The sequence below is a fragment of the Salvia miltiorrhiza genome, chromosome 4 (assembly GCF_028751815.1).
Source record: "Salvia miltiorrhiza cultivar Shanhuang (shh) chromosome 4, IMPLAD_Smil_shh, whole genome shotgun sequence".
Lineage (NCBI taxonomy): Eukaryota > Viridiplantae > Streptophyta > Magnoliopsida > Lamiales > Lamiaceae > Salvia > Salvia miltiorrhiza.
The window spans coordinates 45,467,012-45,485,838 of NC_080390.1; the positions used below are offsets into that span (position 1 = coordinate 45,467,012).

At 36.1% G+C, this 18,827-nt stretch overlaps 2 protein-coding genes across 2 annotated transcripts; both read right to left on the reverse strand.

Annotated features, from left to right (window-relative positions):
* Positions 1–84: 84 nt before the first annotated feature.
* LOC131023736 (uncharacterized) lies at positions 85–5,561 on the reverse strand. Its single transcript, XM_057953299.1, has 7 exons — positions 5,133–5,561; positions 4,957–5,010; positions 1,468–1,711; positions 1,269–1,398; positions 858–1,181; positions 662–769; positions 85–583 (listed from the first exon to the last, which is right to left on the reverse strand). Exons 3-7 carry the CDS (start codon positions 1,704–1,706, stop codon positions 200–202), a joined length of 1,185 nt encoding a protein of 394 aa, XP_057809282.1. The 5' UTR covers positions 1,707–1,711; positions 4,957–5,010; positions 5,133–5,561; the 3' UTR covers positions 85–199.
* Positions 5,562–11,979: 6,418 nt separating this feature from the next.
* LOC131023737 (ras-related protein RHN1-like) lies at positions 11,980–16,488 on the reverse strand. Its single transcript, XM_057953300.1, is given in 10 exon segments — positions 11,980–12,174; positions 12,486–12,531; positions 12,533–12,606; positions 14,414–14,507; positions 14,941–15,014; positions 15,245–15,293; positions 15,601–15,768; positions 16,025–16,102; positions 16,194–16,236; positions 16,401–16,488. Coding segments are annotated over 10 exon segments (759 nt in total). The 5' UTR covers positions 16,430–16,488; the 3' UTR covers positions 11,980–12,070.
* Positions 16,489–18,827: the final 2,339 nt, after the last annotated feature.

The window sequence follows — 18,827 nt, forward strand, 5'->3', positions numbered from 1 at the left end:
AAAAGTGTTTTAATTTGGTTATTATAATGTGATTTGAATTTATTTGTTTATGTTAAATGCAATCATCATCATCATTGCCATAAATATATAAAACATTTATAGTTTTAATAATTAAAGCACTTGAAATATATAGTTCAATAAAACATAAATTTGAAAAGAAAGTGCAAATGTAATTTTGTTTGAAAACATAAACATAAGTCTAAGCATCATCATCATCATCATCATCGGCATCAGGGTGTGGAGGTGGCGGAGCCTTATACATCATCATAAACGCCTCCAATTGAGCCACGCGGTCCTGCATCTGTTGGCGTTCTGCTTGCTCTGCCGCCATGCGCTCCTCTATCTGTTGGCGTTGTGCTTGCTCTGCCGCCAATCGCTCCTCCAGCGTGGAGATCCGTGTCTCATAAAGCTGCTGAGACACCGCAGAAGTGCCCGTGCTGCGGATAGACCCCCTACTAGCCTGACTCTGCCCGGCACTCCCGACGCCGTAGATCCGTGACCTATCAATTTGCACCACCTCCAAATACACCTCGTCTAGCCGCTCCTGTCGTCCTGTGGCAGCGGCCAGTCGATGAACCTCGGCCTAATACATACATAACAATGCATAATTGTTAGAAAATAAATACATTCACTAAATATTTGAATAAACTTAAACACTTACGTCAATTCTAGCATCTCTCTCCGACGTATAACTTCCGTCGGCGTACGTGTGGAGGCGGAGGAAGGTGGCATAGTTCGGTGCATCCTGGGGAGTACCAGGATCCAAGCTCTGTATATGCATTTATATAAGATAAATAAGTTATATTAGTCAATATATTAATTTAATTTATATACTTAATTATTTGTTAATTACATACCATATACTGCTGCAGGATACGAGTCGACTGGGACCCGCCCACGTGCCTACTGATCCCTGTACCCTCCCCATCGGGCTCGGACATCCGGTTGGCACGAGCTCGAGTTGAAACAGCCTCAACCTCGGGCTGATGCCAGTAATCCCGGAGTCCAGTCCAGAAATCGGGAGTCATCCAGACGGGCCTAGACATCTCTCTCCCTTGGCTGATACACTGCTTGAGAGTTGACTTGTAGTCGCTCATCATGTCGGAGTACCTTTTGCGGGCTTTTGTCTCCCACATGATCCTCACGTCATGCTCATCCTCGGGCTTCCACGTAAACTCTTTCTGTTGAAAGAAAGAGAATTAATTTAATATCAAACATTTTAACAATTTAATATGATATATTTATATGTATTATAAATTTAATTGTACCTGTAATTCATCAAAAAATTTATCCTTCATCGCCGGGGGCGTCAACTTCCATGTGTACCCGCCTGTGTTTTCAAACATCTTAAATGTGCACGTGCAAGCTTTGGACAGGCCAGTGGGCTCCAACAAAACACTGTGTACAAGTAATTTTGTCACTTAATCATGGTGTACGAGAAACAGTAATTTTAACTAATGTACTTACCCAGTCTCAGGATGCCTCTGAAATACCGTCCTCCCATCAGGTGCCTTAACCTCTCTCTCTCTGATAGCGGCAGCTGTAGGGCCCCTAGGCCTTCTAGCCCGTGAACTACTAGAAGCATTGGGAGTCTCGGGAGTCCCAGAAATATGCGTCCCAGACCCATCAGATGTATCTGCTGTAGCTTCTGGCGCATTAACGCCAGATTGCCTCCCAAATCCCAACAAACCTCGAGAGGTAGACATGATGCCTGTTGCATACAATTAAATTAACAAACGCTTTCACGAAACGTAACATTAACAGTAACTAACAAACATAAACATAAACATAACAAATTTGCAATCAAATTCAACCAAAATGTGCATTTACATTTATTCATAAGCATCACTACTATCATCATCACTATCGTTAGATGTCAACGGGGAATCATCGTCTTCTGCTTCATCGTCATCTTCAATCTCAACGACTCCACCGAGGGGATGAAGGAGAAGTGGTTGTTCAATGCCTACACTTGTGTGAGTAGGCATAATAGTAACCACTTCTTCTTGAAATGGTTGATCTAATGTTGATGTAGATGCTGCAGTAGACACTTCAACCTTAGATCTTGCGTTGACTTTGCATGCTGACCACCAATTTTTCTTTGATTGGTTCGTACTGGGATAGGGACAGTAAAACACTTGAACTACTTGACTCGCCAAAACAAAGGGATCATACTTCCTATATCTTCGTGTGTGGTTCAGTGAAACTAACTTGAAGTCTGTATCAATAGAAGTTCCCTGAGCCGACAAATCAAACCATTCACAGTTGAACAAGACTGTCTGCTTAATTGGATACCCCGGATACTCCAGCACGCAAACCTCTTGCAGACGCCCATAAAAGTCTAGCACATCTCTATCACTACCATAGACCGAACCTTTTATGCAAACGCCACTGTTCACAGTCGCACTCTCTCTATCATGATCAGTTGTGTGAAACCTGTAGCCATTCACGAAATAGCCGGAGTATGTTTCAATCTCCCTTAATGGTCCAGCTGCAAGCGACCTAATATAAGGGTTCAACTCGTCGTTACAAGGACGACAAACCTGTTTCACACAAATATCATTTAAGTTTGCTAGCCAATTTTAGAGTAAGTAAATGTATATTTAACATAAATTTATCGTCTCTTACGTAATGGTTAAACCACAGAATAAACTCGTTGTGAAACGCGACTTCAAACTCTGCATCAGTCATGTAAGGATTTGCATATCGTTTTTTCTCCTTGAAGATCCTTGGATACAAAGAATCAAATAAATATGTTAACACCTATATATGATGAACACTTCTTATACGTAAATTGAACGAGAATACTCACTTGCTATATGTCTCTGCAACCTCTGCACAATTGCTCAAAATATACATGTGTGCAGCATGCCATTCGCGCTCATCCATGTATCTCTTCGTCCCTCGGCCAAGTGAACGCCCAATAGGTTTGAATATGGCGAGACAAAGAGGATCATCATTTTCAGCTGTACCCCACCCAGACAACATAGCGTACGCTGGAAAATCACTGATAGTCCATATCAGAGCTGCTCGCATCTGGAAATTTTGCTTCAACGATATGTCGTAAGTGTTCACACCAACCTCCCACAGAGATTTTAACTCGTGTATCAATGGCTGTAAGAATACGTCCAACTTCATCTTTGGGTTTGATGGGCCAGGCACGAGGACTGTGAGGAACATGAATTGTTCTTTCATGCACAACCACGGAGGCAGGTTATACGGCGTGACAATAACTGGCCAAGAAGAATATTGACGCCCTGATTGTGCAAATGGGGCAAAACCATCTGTAGAGAGGCCCAACTTCACATTTCTAATCTCATCGGCGAATCCAGGAAAGACTGAATTCAAATGTTTCCATGCCGGAGAGTCGGCCGGGTGGCGCATTATCCCATCGTCTGTGGAGGTCGCATGCCACCGCATATGTTCAGCAGTTGCAGGAGATGCAAACAATCTCTGCAATCGGGGCGTCAAGGGAAAATAGTGCATCTGTTTAGCGGGCACTTGTTTCTTTCTGCGACTCCCAGATGCACGCAAGCTGTCCTTATATCGTGATTGGTCACAGAACATACAACTATGTAGCTCACTAGTTTCCCCCCAATACAACATGCAGTTATTAACACAGCAATCGATCTTCTCTACTGGCAAACCCAAACCACGTAGATTTCTTTTCGTACTATAGAAGTCTTCTGGACAGTTGTTACCCTCTGGTAAAGCAGCTTTCATCATCGAAGACATCTGATTGTAAGTCCTCTCTGACATGTGGCTTTCAGTCTTTATGCTCATGAATTGAGTCATCCAACTTAATTGTGAGTACGTGTCACATCCTGCGTACAATGGAGTATCCGCTGCATCCAACATATTATAAATCTGTTGAGCGTCATTATTGGGCGGCTGCTCCAGATTTGGAGGATCTTGATAATTACTAGGTCCAGCATGGTCATGCACCATCCTTTCGTAGTTATTATATAATCCATCATCCTCATTCATTATAGCATGTTCTCTCGGCATAGACAGCGGTGCTTCCCCGTGACAAACCCAAACTTTGTAATTCAGGACAAATCCACGCCTACTAACATGTTCTCTGACCGTAGGTACATCTAAATACGCTTGATTCTTGCACTTCTTACACGGGCACCTAATGTTACCTTGTCCATCTGTGTACGCCGTTTGATTGAACGCCCACTCAAGGAAAAACTCAAGCCCCGTTTCAAATGCGGTACGATCATTGTATCTCGCGTACATCCACGTACGATTATCACTCATTCTTGCAAATTCTAATTGAAAAAAACAAATAAAACATAATAAATTACTTGAAATCTAACAAAATTTCGACAGCATAACCCCACTATCCTAACTACCAAGTGCTCGACTCTACCAGCAACTATAGTGACCATAGTGGTCCTAATTTACTAAGCCTATACTAGGTCTACCCGACCCCCCAATGTCGAAGCAATAATACAATACAAATAAAAGCAATAAAAATCATGGTAATTAAATTAAAAACAATCATTTGTAGGGAGAAGATCCTTAAGAAATAATCAATTTCTATCCCAAAGGGAGAAGATCCTTAAGAAATTGATTAAATCTATCCCACAATATATATATATATAATAATATAACATTTCATAAACACATAGAACATAACATTGAATTTAACAAAATTATCCAACATATATAAATTATTCTAACAAACAACTTAAACTAATTGATTAAAATTAATATAATTTAAAATTAATCATGCTTCATAATTTAAAATTTAACTAACAACATCATATATTAAATGGATTAATATAATTTAAAATTAATCATGCTTCATATAATTTAATTATAAACAAAATCTATTATAAATTAATTAACTATATATAACAAATAATTAAATCTATTTAATTAATATATAATTAAATACATAAATAAATTCATAATTAAATAATTAAATAAATAAATTAGAGAGCGTACGGTGGTGGTTTCCGGTGGGTGTCGTGAAGAAGGCGGTGAAACGAGGTCGTCGAACTACAATAAATAATATAAGTGAAATTATATAATTATATATATATATAATTAAAATTAATTAGATATATATATATATATATATATAGATCTAGAGAGAGAGAGAGAGAGAGAGAGAGAGATACCTGCTGGGTCGGCGGCGGTCGGCGGCGGTCGGCGGCGGCGGAGGCGGCGGCGAAGGAAGAGCAGCAGCAGCAGGGGAGGGGCTGGGGGGGTAGTTTCTGTTCGCGTGGGGGGGTTGGTTGCGGCGCAGATACTGAAAAAATGGGCAAACCCGCTGCCCTATATTTTAAAGGTTACCGACGGCAAATGCCGCCGCTATATAGCGGCGGGGATTTTGCCGCCGCTAAGTCTATAAATTTAATTAAATAATGCGTATTTTAACATTAACGACGGCGACGCCGCCGTTACATACCGGCGGCGAGTTTGCCGTCGGTAACTGGCCGGTAATTTCGAAATTTCGGGTCGCCTGCAATGCCGCCGCCTTGCCGCCGTTATCTACCGACGGCAAAATCGCCGCCGGTAGTTTTCGCCGGTAAATACGCGCTTTTTTGTAGTGGCTCGAACACACAGACAATATTACAATTTTGCTAAAACCTAATAGGATATTAATTTCTTCCATTTTCTTAATTATTTTCTTTTTCTTTTATATAACTCGATCAGTGTCCAAATTAAATTTTAATTTAGTTCTTCACGATTGGGTGATTCGGACTTGTAAGTGTCATCCAAGTTTTATTATAGGGCTAAGGTGCAGATTGGTCCCTGAACTCGACCCCCCTAAAGCGTTGAGCCCCCCATACTCGGTCAAGGCGCGTTGACCTCCCTGAACTCCCGAAAGAAGGGTGCATTTAAGTCCACTCGTTTAACGGCAGTGAAACGCCGTTTAATCTTTTCTTTTTTTTTTTTGCGGTGGCATGGGTCCCACTCATCTCTCTCTCGCTCTCCAATGGATTCCCTCACCGTACACGACGGGGACGCGAAAGCGCCGGAAGGTTTCAACGCCGACGACGGCAAAACAAGGTGGCACAAGACAGGCAAACCCCGATCGATCTCCAGCGGCGAAAGCGTGAAAGGGTACAAGAAAATCCTGGTGTTGTACACCGACTACGAGCGGCAGTGGAAGCCGGAGAAAACGAATTGATGTACACCCACCATCTCCCCCTGCAACTTTCACGGCGTCTCCTGCAACTCCTCTGCATCTCCTCTTCTCCCTCCAAACCCTCACTCTCCAAAACTCAAACATCTCCGGCTCCATCTCCGCCGCCGCCAAACTTCCCTGTGCCGCCGCCCGCACCTCACTAGATATGTCCCAAAACTTCATCTCCGACCTTCCCGCCCTAGCCGCCTGCCCCGCCCTCACCTTCCTCAACCTCTCCTCAAACTCCATCGACCCACTCCCCCACTCCCCACCACGCGCCGCCACAATACCCTCCCTAAAAACCCTCGATCTCTCCCACAACAACATCTCCTGCGACACCTCCGCCGCATGGCTCCTCTCTGGCACCGAATTCCCCTCCCTGCAGCATCTCTCACTCCAATTCAACTACCTCGTCGGAATCCTCCCCTCCAAGAACCTCGCGCATTTAGATCGAGCACGCAGACGAACCAGTAGAGGCCACCGGCGAGGACGATGGCGGCGGTGGAGAAGAGAGTGAGGGAATCCATTGGAGAGAGAGAGAGAGGAGTGGGACCCACCGAAAATATAAAAAAAAATTAAGTTAAACGGCGTTTAACAGCCGTTAAACCAGTGGACTTAAATGCACCCTTCTTTCAGGAGTTCAGGGAGGTCAACGCGCATTGACCGAGTATGGGGGGCTCAACGCTCTTGGGGGGTCGAGTTCAGGGACCAATCTGCACCTTAGCCCTTTATTATATAAGTCTGAATATGTTTGACACAGTTTATTAGTAGTATTTTAATACTCCCTCCGTCCACAAAATGAGTACCCATTTGTGGACGACACAGGTTTTAAGAAATGTATGGAGTGTAGTGTGAATAGTTTAATTAAGGGTCCCACTTTTTTAGTGTATTAATTAAAGAGATGTGTGGGGTACACTTGCCAAAAAGGGAAATGGGTACTCATTTCGTGGACGAACGAAAAAGGAAATATGGATACTCATTTCGTGGACGGAGGGAGTAGTTAATCATATCTCCTGCAATAGTTGAATATGATATGGTGGTTAGTTAATTGGTAGATATCTGTGTGATGACATGTCCTGATAAGTTCATGGGATAGCTGACTCAAATCAGATGTATAAATAATTCACTCAGGTTTCAGACCTTTCCATCTCAATTTTAATATGAAAGGTAACTCACCACCGCTATCCAAGGTGTCATGTGTCATAGCTAGCATAGGAACCCAACATGCTCGACTTACACAATGGTATACGATAATGACTACCTTCCTTTGATTAATAAATTTATCATGAAAAAAAAATAACAAAAAATTCTTTCATATTTCATTTATTTTTCCTCATTTCCTATAAAATAGAATTTCATCTTTTCTGATTTATCATTTTCACTTCAAAGAGGGATAATATTTATCACACCCAAAATGCAAGGACCTTATTGGAGTGAAAAAAAAAACGAACGAGAAATTAGGGAAAATTTTAACTACAATTAATATTTTCTTAAATGTCAATGATATTTTTTATGAAAATAAATGATACGCTATGAATAACATTTTTTTAAAAAAATATTTTATCGAATGATTCGAAGTAAATTAGCAAAAAGAAAGGACCTGGTCGCACGGTATAGAAGGATGTACAAGAGATTTTGTAATTATATTTAGGGATTATGGCAAAAAAAAATATACGAACTTTGAAAAAAGTTACTCCCTCCGTCCACAATTTAAAGCCCTACTTGCTCTTAAATTTTTTTCCACAAATTAAAGTCATATTCTGTTTTTTGTACTTTTTTACTCTTCTTCTTTTCCTATATTTATTACCCTTTGCCACTAATGGACCCACCTTAAAACACATTTATCATTTTTATATTTTATATTTACTACACTTTATCACTAGTGAACTCACTCACAACATCTTTATCACTTTAGTCAACTACTTTTATCATTTTAGTCAACTACCCTTATATTTCATCCACATCACATTTTTCAGCTTTCTTAGTCTCCGTGCCCACACCAAAGTGGGGCTTTAAATTGTGGACGGAGGGAGTACAATTTTCACCTGAACTTTCAATTAAGCAAAAAAATACATAAATTTATATTTCTGTTGCAATTTTCATGTAAGTTTGATTTTTTTAATGAAATTAGAGCTTAATTGTAAGTCGAGATTAAGTTAAATATATTAATTTTTACCTTCTTAGATCTCCGAGCTTCTAAATACTCCTCATCATCATAAGTTAGACTAATATCAGGTGAATTTTCGACTGCTAACTAAGCTCTAATTTCGCTGAAAGTCAAACTCGGGTGAAAATTGCAAGAAATATATAAATTCATGTATTTTTTGACTTAATTGAAAGTTCATTTGAAAATTGCAACTTTTTCAAATTTCGTGTATTTTTTTTTTCTTTTTCTAGTCTTGCGTAAAATTGAATTAAATATTTACATTATGTACAAAGAATTCCTTTTACGATGTATACTCAACTAACTTACGATTAAAAGTTACTCCATTTGTCTACGAAAATCTATATCTATATAATATATAAAAGATGAGTTTTTTTCCTCTATTTTTTTCCTCTCTTTTCACCCACCAATTTTTTCATCATTTTTTTTACATATTTTAATTATTTTCTAAACATCGTCAAATTTAATTCATGAAAAAAATATTCAATATGCATCTTAAATTTATTATAGTATAAAAATCATGTAAATGAATTTAAAACGAATGAGTTATGAAAAAAATAAAATTTAAATATTTTATTTTTTTGTCATTATTAAAATTTTAAAACTTATATATATATATGTATGAAAATATTTATTTATTTTCTATGGCGTGTAAACTCTATAATAATAATGTGTAATGCTAATTTTCATTATCGAATAATTTTTAAATTTATTTAATAACTGTAATTACCATTACACTTTATACAAGGTTGAAATTTTATATTTTAAAATTCAGAATTTTATTGAATAATTAATATGGATTATTTTATTTTATTTTTACAACATATTTTGTATTTATTTATATTTAAATTTTATTTAATATCTATATTTATTTATTTAAATAAAATAACATTTAATTTTCATGTTCATCGTGCATTGCACAAATGACTATACTAGTGGGTTCTAAGGGAAAGTGGCTTGAATTTTTGAAAAAAATTGTTTATTTAGTTAGTTGAGAAATGATCTCACAAATTAAAGAAAACAAAGAGAATTAGTGAGATAAATGACCTCATGTCATCAATTAAAAGTGGTGAATTCATGAATAATAAAAAAGAGTTACAATATATTTTCGTGCACGAATGAAATATTTGATTTATTAAACAATAACTTATGCATCGAGATTGAGCTTGTGATAGTATTGATTGGAAAGCACATGTGGAACAATTCCCACATGTGAATCTCATTGCACGTTTTAATTTACCCAAACATACATATGAGTCTATATATACAAATGTACTAGACGTTAAATTAAAGGCTTTTGGGCTCAAAAACTTCAACTGCTGATTCTTCTTTTCTAAATCCTATAAAGTAAAAAATAAGTTATCTAAATTGTGAGCTGCAATTTATAGAATATTAATTAATTGTCATTATTATTAATATTTTGATATCTAATCAAAACATAGGAATATTCTTAACATATTATAAACCTTTTTTTCCACCATAGAGAATATAGAATGAAAAAGGTTAGTACCACTAAAATATGATTACAAAAAATAGCGCTTATTTTCGTATAATAAATTTACAATAAAAGAGAAAAACAGCTTATTTTCGTATAATAAATTTACAATAAAAGAGAAAAACAACTCAAGTAACTTACACTCGATCGTGAATAGTCAACCTGTATGATGGACTTTCTTCTCTCTTTTTCTCTATTTTTTTTTTCTTATGAATAATCTCTTTCACTTTTCTATTTTTTAGAATTGGGGATTTGGGAATTGCGGTATTCGTCACTTTATAAAAATAATGAATACAATGAGCTACCAATGCACGTAGTTTTTGAATAATATCTTTGATAGTTATATAGTCTAGCCAATTTTCGATTTCATTACAACTCTAATTCCACAAAATCTTGATACGAGTTTCCACGCTACATGAGAGTTTAATTTTTTTAAAGAACTAAAAGATTTATTATATTTTTCCTTTAAATTTCATATATCGGTCATATTCGTTCAAATTCACTTATTAACAAAAAAATTTACATCCTAATCAAGTGGTCACGTTGCCTTGATTGAAGTTTATTAATTCTCAACTTTATACTCGCAAAAATGATTGTCATTTATGTATATAAAGTCATCTGGTAATTTTATGAATTGAGATAAGAATATAGTGAATAGGTTGCAGCGAGAAAGATATTTTTTTTTCTTTAAAATTCTACTATTTATAAAAGAAAGGGAAAATTGCACCTAAATATACAAACTTTGTCAAAAATCCATATTTGACGCGAAGTTAGGATTTTACATTTTAATACACCAATTTTTGTTGTTGTCCAAATTTGACACGACTTAATTCTTAAAAATTCAAAAACAATCTCTTTTTGTAAATAATTATACAAAGACCCACTTATGTTATAATTTGGGACATTTAAACCAAAACAAGATATTTCCTTATGATGTTTTCTTTTAAACTATTTTAGGCGCGGATCAAAGATTAAAAGAAAACATCATAAGAAAATATCTTATTTTGGTTTAAATGTCCCAAATAATAACATAAGTGGGTCTTTGTATAATTATTTACAAAAAGGGGTTATTTTTTGAATTTTTAAGAATTAAGTCGTGTCAAATTTGGACAACAACGAAAGTTGGTATATTAAAATGTAAAATCATAACTTCGCGTCAAATATAAATTTTTGACAAAGTTTTTGTATTTTCACGCAATTATCCCTAAAAGAAAAGATAAAACTAAATGTAGGACGGACCACTCTATTGATTAATGACCGAGCACTACCAACAGAGAAAATTAGATGCCACTCCTTGAACACGACAAAAAAAAAAAAAAATTGTATCTAAACTTTTTATTTTGTGTGAGATAAAAATTGTGTGGATAGTTGGTGCTAATGCTAACTCTTAACCACACAATAATAAATGAAGTGGAATATCAGAATACTGAACTTCTCCAACGTCACACTCTTCCCTAAAAAAAAGCGACATTCTGAAACCTAATAAGTGGAGTAGTAAATAGTTGCAGCCCATGTGGTATGCCCTGCCCATAAATAGATGTCGCAACATTATTATTACCAACGCACGATAATACCATACTATACTCATTTCCAAAACTTGTCCAGCAAAACTATACTCATTTACATTCCTGCAATGTGTGTGTGTGTGTGTGTGAACTGTGCCCAGTATCTAGTGTAGTATGTCATCAAGCATATCATGGAAATTAAATACTAATATTATTTAAACATCCTCATTTCCTTCATAAAAGTAGTCAAATTTTATCATATTGAGACGTCCACAGTTGTTTGGACAATCACCACATGGTGAGTCATTTCCTTCATTCACAATACAATTAATTATAATAATAATAATTATTAACACAAATTTTTAAATAAAACTCTTTCTCCACTCACAATACACTCAATTATTTTTATTAAAACCCGTATCATTCCCTATTAAATCTACTTTTAATAAAATGGTGTTACTTAACCAAAAGTTGGTTGACAATCGCGACATTAGACTTCCATTATAAGCTAAGATACTTGAGATGGGGATAGAAGTTGCGACCGCCTCACTTATGTGTTAAATTCTTTATTTCATTTTATATTTTATTTATAGGAAAACGTTTTGTTATGTCCTAAAACTATTGCTACTTTTTCGAGTAGGATACGGTTATAGTTTGAGATGTATCGATATATTTAAATTTTGATATCATTCTATTTCTAGGCATAGAATATAGTGCGTATTTGACGATGACACAAGTAACACAAGATAGAGAAATATTGTCTAAGGTGTTGAAGAATACCATAAGAAAACTAGTATATTTACAGCTTCGAACGAGAAGCAGAGCATAACAAGTCTCAGGTGTGGCAACATCCAAGGAAAGGTACCTGCCAGTATAATGCAGCAGCATATCAGAAGTCTCACCACAAAACTAAGGGGAAAGACATGGCAAGACAACAAAACAGCATTCTCTCTGGTTGCATGCCAACATGAGGAATAAGAAAAAGAATGGAAATTTTTATGACATTTTGGTGGTCCCCACCTTTTTATCCCATGTTCTTTAAAGTGGACAAAAAATTATCAGGCCAACCCCCGATGATATTTCCATCCTAACTGGGGAATTTATCTACTTTACAAAAGAGTGGAAAATAATTGTTTTCCATCAAAGAGAACACACCCCAAATGTAAAGAATCATACAGTTATTTTCCAGGCAGTTCTTAACCACAGCATGATGCAGCACGAGATCCGTCTGCCGGTCTATCAACCAAGAGCATTCCTGCTGGATTCTGGGTGGGTTGAGCTCTAGGTAACTTCTTTGCTGTGAACATAGCAAGGATAAATTAACAATAGTAATAATTGGGAAGATTAAGTTTACAAGGAAAGAAACAAACAGAAATACAACATTCTCATTGTTTAATATTTCTTCTTTACAGGGATTAAGATCAATAGCCATCACAAGACTATGTTAACATCATTTAATATCAGAAAGTGTCTTTAAGAATAAATATAAAACATGGATAATACTGCAAGCCATTAAGACAGATGAAAGAATAAGATATGGAAACAGATGCCTGGTCAATTATATGCATTTTGGTACAATCATAATTGCTTGTTTGCAGTAATCCACAATGTATTAAAGGAAAATATATCAGAAATTTAGTTGAGGGACATTATCCACTTGGAAATACAGGTTTTCGTTCATGTTCATCCGCTTACCAATCCACTCAAGCTCTTGCAAGGGATTATGATATGCTAAGGAGATATATCATGTAGTTGGTGGGTGTCTTCTAACAAAGGGTTTTGACTTTTGAGATTGTTTTAACTGGAAATTTCGGTTTTATATATAATGGTCAAATAGTGCCAGGATGAAAAAAAACAGGTGAAATGAACTATGCGTCTATTCTAGCAAAATCAAATCAGTGTTTTTCTTAAACCGAGTAAAGTAAGGAATTTACTCAATACACAAAAGAGAGAACATACCAATTAAAATTAAAATTATTTTTATGATTGAGTTTTCAGATGAACATGAAGGGTCAATCCAGAAATAAGCTAGATGACTCATGATTTCACATTTTACAAGCAAGTGGGCTGGTAATCAGTTTGGGTATGGGTTAACCGAACCGAAATTTTGGTTAACCGTACCCAAAATTTCATCAATTTTAGTAACCAAAACCCAAACGTAAATTTATTCGGTTGTCCGAATAACCGAGTTGGTTATACGGGTAACCAAATAACTAAAAACAAAAAGAAAAAATCAAATGCAGCCGCCCGGAATGGAACTGTGGTTTAGAGAGCCCTACAAGCTAGCCCTAAAAAATAGTATGGATTGATAAATCTTATGTACCAAAGCCTGAACGTCAGATGGCAAATATAGACTTCCTAAAAGGATCAATCGTCTAGGGTTTCGTGAAAGGACTACAAGATCTGTTCAAACATGAAAGGAGAAACAAGCTCATATATCCTCCCAAGCGTGCTTGTTATCAACAAGGCTGAGCTTACCCTCACCATGGCCCTGGAGACTATCGGTGTGCTTCAATAAGCACTCATTCACCATGCATATATTGCATGCTATTTGGACAGACTGGCTATACTCATATGGACAGATGGTTAGCATCTGTCATGTATCATAAAGGCAAAGACATCTCATTGGAGCTTCGCAATAAGTATTGCAAATATCATTGAGAATCTAAAGAAAACTATGTAGCATGATAGAAAGTAGTTGAATTCCACTGAGGGTACTGAAGCAGTAGCATTGGGAAGAAACCTAGCTTTTAGTTCTATAAGCATTTGAAACTATTAAGCCCCCTACTTGGCCATTTAATTCTTGCACCTTACCTTTTCATTGCTTATTCTTTCACTGCTGGAGAAATCCTTTTTGAACAATAGGATTTGATAAAGAGCATATACTGGGAGCACCTCAAGAAGGAAATTACACTGGAAACAATCATAAACACAGAAACCTTCTGCTCCAAAGATATAGTGTCTACATAATTAAGAAGAGGGAGGGGGTATAATAGGGGAAAGGTGATGCCAATAGACGCATTTTAACTGTCATAGTCCTTGACAGCATTCCTCCAAATCCAAAAAACTAAAATAAGCAACTGGAAACAAAGAAAGAAACATACCTATTTCATAGAATATATCGTTGACATTAACTGCAGTTTTCGCAGAGGTTTCCAAGAAGAAAAGACCATTTTCATCAGCATAAGCACGTGCCTCCTACAAACAATAACAAACAACTGACATTGTTCAGAGCATCCGTACCTTCAGCAGGAATTAGATATACCATAAATGAATTAATACTGATGTGAATTCACCTACCAAGTAAACTACATTCGTTCAAGTGGATTTAAATAAACTACAACTTTATAAAGATCAAAGAACTATCTTCAGAAAATTCCCGACACATTTTCACCTTTCTAGTCTTATTTCATAATCATCTGCACAGGAGGCGATAGAATAGGCAGATAAAGGCTTACATATGGGTTGCTGCTACTCAAATTCTTAATCAATGTTGTAGAATACACTCGCATAAAAAAGCATGCAAAAATGAGGTAGCATATAGGACCACATTGAACTAAGGCTGATGGAGAATGCCGTTATTTGAACAAATAAATGCATCCCAAATTCCCAATAGAAACAGAATACTTACTTCTGCAGTCACGTTCCTCTTATCTTCAAGATCACATTTATTTCCAGCCAGTGCCATAACCATGTTAGGATTACCTGTAGAAATTGTGAACATGTCAGGGCATCACATACACAAAGCGTGAACAGAAATATATATATATATATATATAAGAACAAACAACAAACGGTGTTTGTCCCTTCCTTATTCCGTGGGTCTCAAGCCATATTCTATTGTCTAATATCAAATGAGCGGTCAACCCAATTCACGACATTAGACCTATGCTTTTCTCATGCCGCACAAAGGAGAACCAACCAAATATAAGCACCTTGCTTTTGTAGTTCCTGCACCCACTTCTTTGCCCTTGCAAACGAATCCTACATCACCAAGCAGAAGCAAAAGGGACAACTTCAGAAAACACACTCTTATTCATGTTTTGTGAAAGGAGACATGATAGAAACAAGATAATAGATTGCTTGGTGCCAGAAAATGAATGGCAACGTTAGTAAAGTGGTTAGAACTTCCATTTATGGGATCAATACGGATGCATAAACATGAGAACATTCAAAATTTCCAATTAAAGAAACATCTTACTGCTGATAATTCAGCAATAGATATTCAAACAGCTAATATATATATTTGATCAGATCTATATAACATGCATAATGAAGGTTGTGCGAATACCGAGCTAGTGATGTCGTAAACGATTATCGCAGCAGCAGCACCTCTATAATACATGGGAGCCAAGCTATGATACCTCTCCTGCCCAGCAGTGTCCCAGATCTCAAACTTCACAGTGGCATTGTTCACGGAAACAGTCTGTGAGAAGAAGGCTGCCCCGATCGTTGATTCCTGTGAAATAAACAGAAACAAATTGGTCGAATTAACACCAACATCTAATTCTAAACCAAAACTAAATGAATACATATATAACCCCAATTTAAGATTAATAACGGAAGCGATCAATAGGCGTAATTTATGATCAGTATCCGCCATCCATCTACACACATCCAAGTGCATATTTTCCAGTGCACGGTAAACGCGGAAGTGAGGGTAATCCACGAGGCATAGCTAGTAGGAGATTGGGATCAGGGATTAGGAAAATTACTTGGAATTCAAGAAATTGTCCCTTCACGAAACGTATCACAAGGCTCGATTTACCGGCGCCCATGTCTCCAAGTAAGACCTAAAAACATCAAACCCCCCAAAATCATTGAAAGTAGAAAACAAATCAGCACAAGAACATGCAGTGATTATGTGGAGACAACGGGACTAACGAGTTTAGCATTGAGGTTGTTGTGAGCCGTATTCGCCATAGCCCTTATTATTAAGAAGAAGAAGAAGATTAGCTTGTAAAACAGTGCGAGGAAGCAATGAGAAAGTAGTGAATTGCAGAGAAAATTGAAGAAGAAGAAGAAGAAGAAGAAGAAGAAGAAGTGGTGGGGTGAAATGTTGGTTTTTGAGTTTGGACTTTGCTCACCGACCAAAGCAACTGATGACGGGTCAAACTCATACATTTGCTTCATTTCCAAAAGTTTGTTTTGAAATTTTCTTCTAAATAAATAAATAATCCACTCAAATCACCAACTAAACTGCACACTTCTATACTAATTAATTGGAATATCATGAGTCGTGTTCAACATAGAAACTTCTATTCTATTAATATCATGGGGTGTTCACTTTATATGTATTGATTGAATTAATGAGATATATATAAATTAAATAAAATTAATTTTAATAGAAATAATCAAGAATAATTGAGATATTTTAAAATTCTTATTTATTTATATAAATAATTAATTAATTTTACTATTTTTATTAATTAAGATCAATCATTAAAAGTAAAGGACCCTAAGGTTTTATTTTGCTAAAATAAAACGGAGTATTAAAATTTTCGTACATGGTATTTAGGAGGTGAGCAAAATAATAGAAATCGAATAACTGAATCGATCAAAACCTAAATATTAAAATATGATTTGATTTTTTTGATTTTTCGATTTGGTTCGGTTTTATTTTAAAAAAAATTGGTTCGATTCGGTTTGATTTATAAAAACAAAAAATCTTATATATATATATATATATATATATATATAAGTTTAGTATTAAATATACTATAATTTAATTTTTATTTTATTTTTTGATTTTTTTGGATTATTTCGATTTTTCGATTTGCAATTTGGTTTAGTTCTAAAAGTTTCGATTAATTTTATTCGATTTATTAGATTGATTACTTTGATTCGATTTGATTTTTTTTAATTAAATATAATTTAATTTGCTTTTAACAGAAAATCGGATTGAAAATCTAATACATATCTATATATTAAAGCAAAATAAATCATATCCTATGTGGCATCCTATAATTACCTCATTCTAATTTTCCTCAATTCTCATTCATTCTAATTTTTTTCTAAATTTTAATCCATTTCTATATCTAAAAACCATTAAAAATCTAAAAGTCATGATATATTTAAAAAACTAAATATCTAAAAAATCATTAAATAAATATTTCAACAAAATAAATTCTATCCTACGTGGCGTCGTACAATCACTCCATTCTAATTTTTCTCAATTCTCATTCATTCTTATTTTTTTCTAAATTTTAATCAATTTCTATATCTAAAAACCATTAGAAATCTAAAAATCATGATATATTTAAAAACTAAATATCTAAAAAATCATTATATAAATATTCCAACAAAATAAATTATATCCTACGTGGCGTCGTACAATCACTCCATTCTAATTTTCCTCAATTCTCATTCATTTTTATTTTTTACTATTTTTTAATCAATTTCCATATCCAAAAACCATTAAATATCTAAAAATCATTATATATCTAAAAACTAAATATCTAAAAATCTTTATATAAGTATTCCACTGATCAATAAAATTTTATTTGTGTCCATACACGAAAATAGAAAATACATATAATTGTAATTTTGAGATTATAATGATTATTGTAATATTATACTCCATGATATCTAACTCTCCAGTTTCAATTTAAAAACATACTTGATTTACTTTAATTTAATATATATGACTTTGATGTTATAAATTATATTTATATTCCCTAAAAAATTATCTTCGACCTCATGGCAGACCAATTCAGTTTCCAATGTATATAATACTTTAATTGGGATAAAATAAAAACTACCCTTAAGATAAGAATGTAGAACTAATCTATACCCTTAATCAATAATACTTTAATGGACACGATTTAAAATTTATTGTATTTTAATTTGCCTCTAATACCTACTGTATATTTAGGGGTGTAAATGAGCCGAGTCGAGTCGAGTATTGCTCTGCTCAGGCTCGAACTCGGCTACTTTCATGAAGCTCGAGCTCGAGCTCGACTCGGCCGAGCTTGATTTTTTTGAGCTCGAGCTCGACTCGATGCCATATTCGCGAGCTCGAGCTCGACTCGATTAAGCTCGATTGTGGAGAGCAGTTGCGCGGGGTTGGGAAAAGAAGAGCAGTAGTGCAGTGGAAGGAGAGCAGTCGCGCGGGGCTGGGAAAGGGCAGTTGGTGCTGGTAGATGTTGTTGCTTTCGCGCCAGCCGCCGGGCTAGGAAAAAGAGAGCCAAAGGTGGCGGCACGGCGGCTCTGTGCTGCACTGCTGCTGTCGCGCGCGCCGGGGCGTCACCGGTCGCCGGTCAGAAGAGATTGGAAAAATGAGAGCTAAAGGCGGCGGGCCGGCGGCTCCGTGCTGCTCTGGTGCTGCTGCTATCGCATGCGCGCTGGGGTGCCGCGTCACCGTCGCCGGTCAGATTCAGTCGAGAGAGAGATGAGAGATTGGGGAAATGAGAGCTAAAGGTGGCGGGCTAGCGGCTCCGTGCTGCTCTGCTACTGCTGCTGTCTCGTGCGCGCCGGGGTGCTCGTCGCCGGTCAGATTCAGCCGAGAGATAGAGAGAG

Excerpts from the sequence above, each read along its gene's own strand:
- LOC131023736 (XM_057953299.1), bottom strand. The coding sequence starts at position 1,706 with ATGTCTACCTCTCGAGGTTTGTTGGGATTTGGGAGGCAATCTGGCGTT. Across the intron at positions 1,399-1,467 it reads CAGAGGCATCCTGAGACTGG|TGTTTTGTTGGAGCCCACTG; the intron begins GTAAGTACATTA and ends ACTTGTACACAG. Across the intron at positions 1,182-1,268 it reads AATTTTTTGATGAATTACAG|AAAGAGTTTACGTGGAAGCC; the intron begins GTACAATTAAAT and ends TTCTTTCAACAG.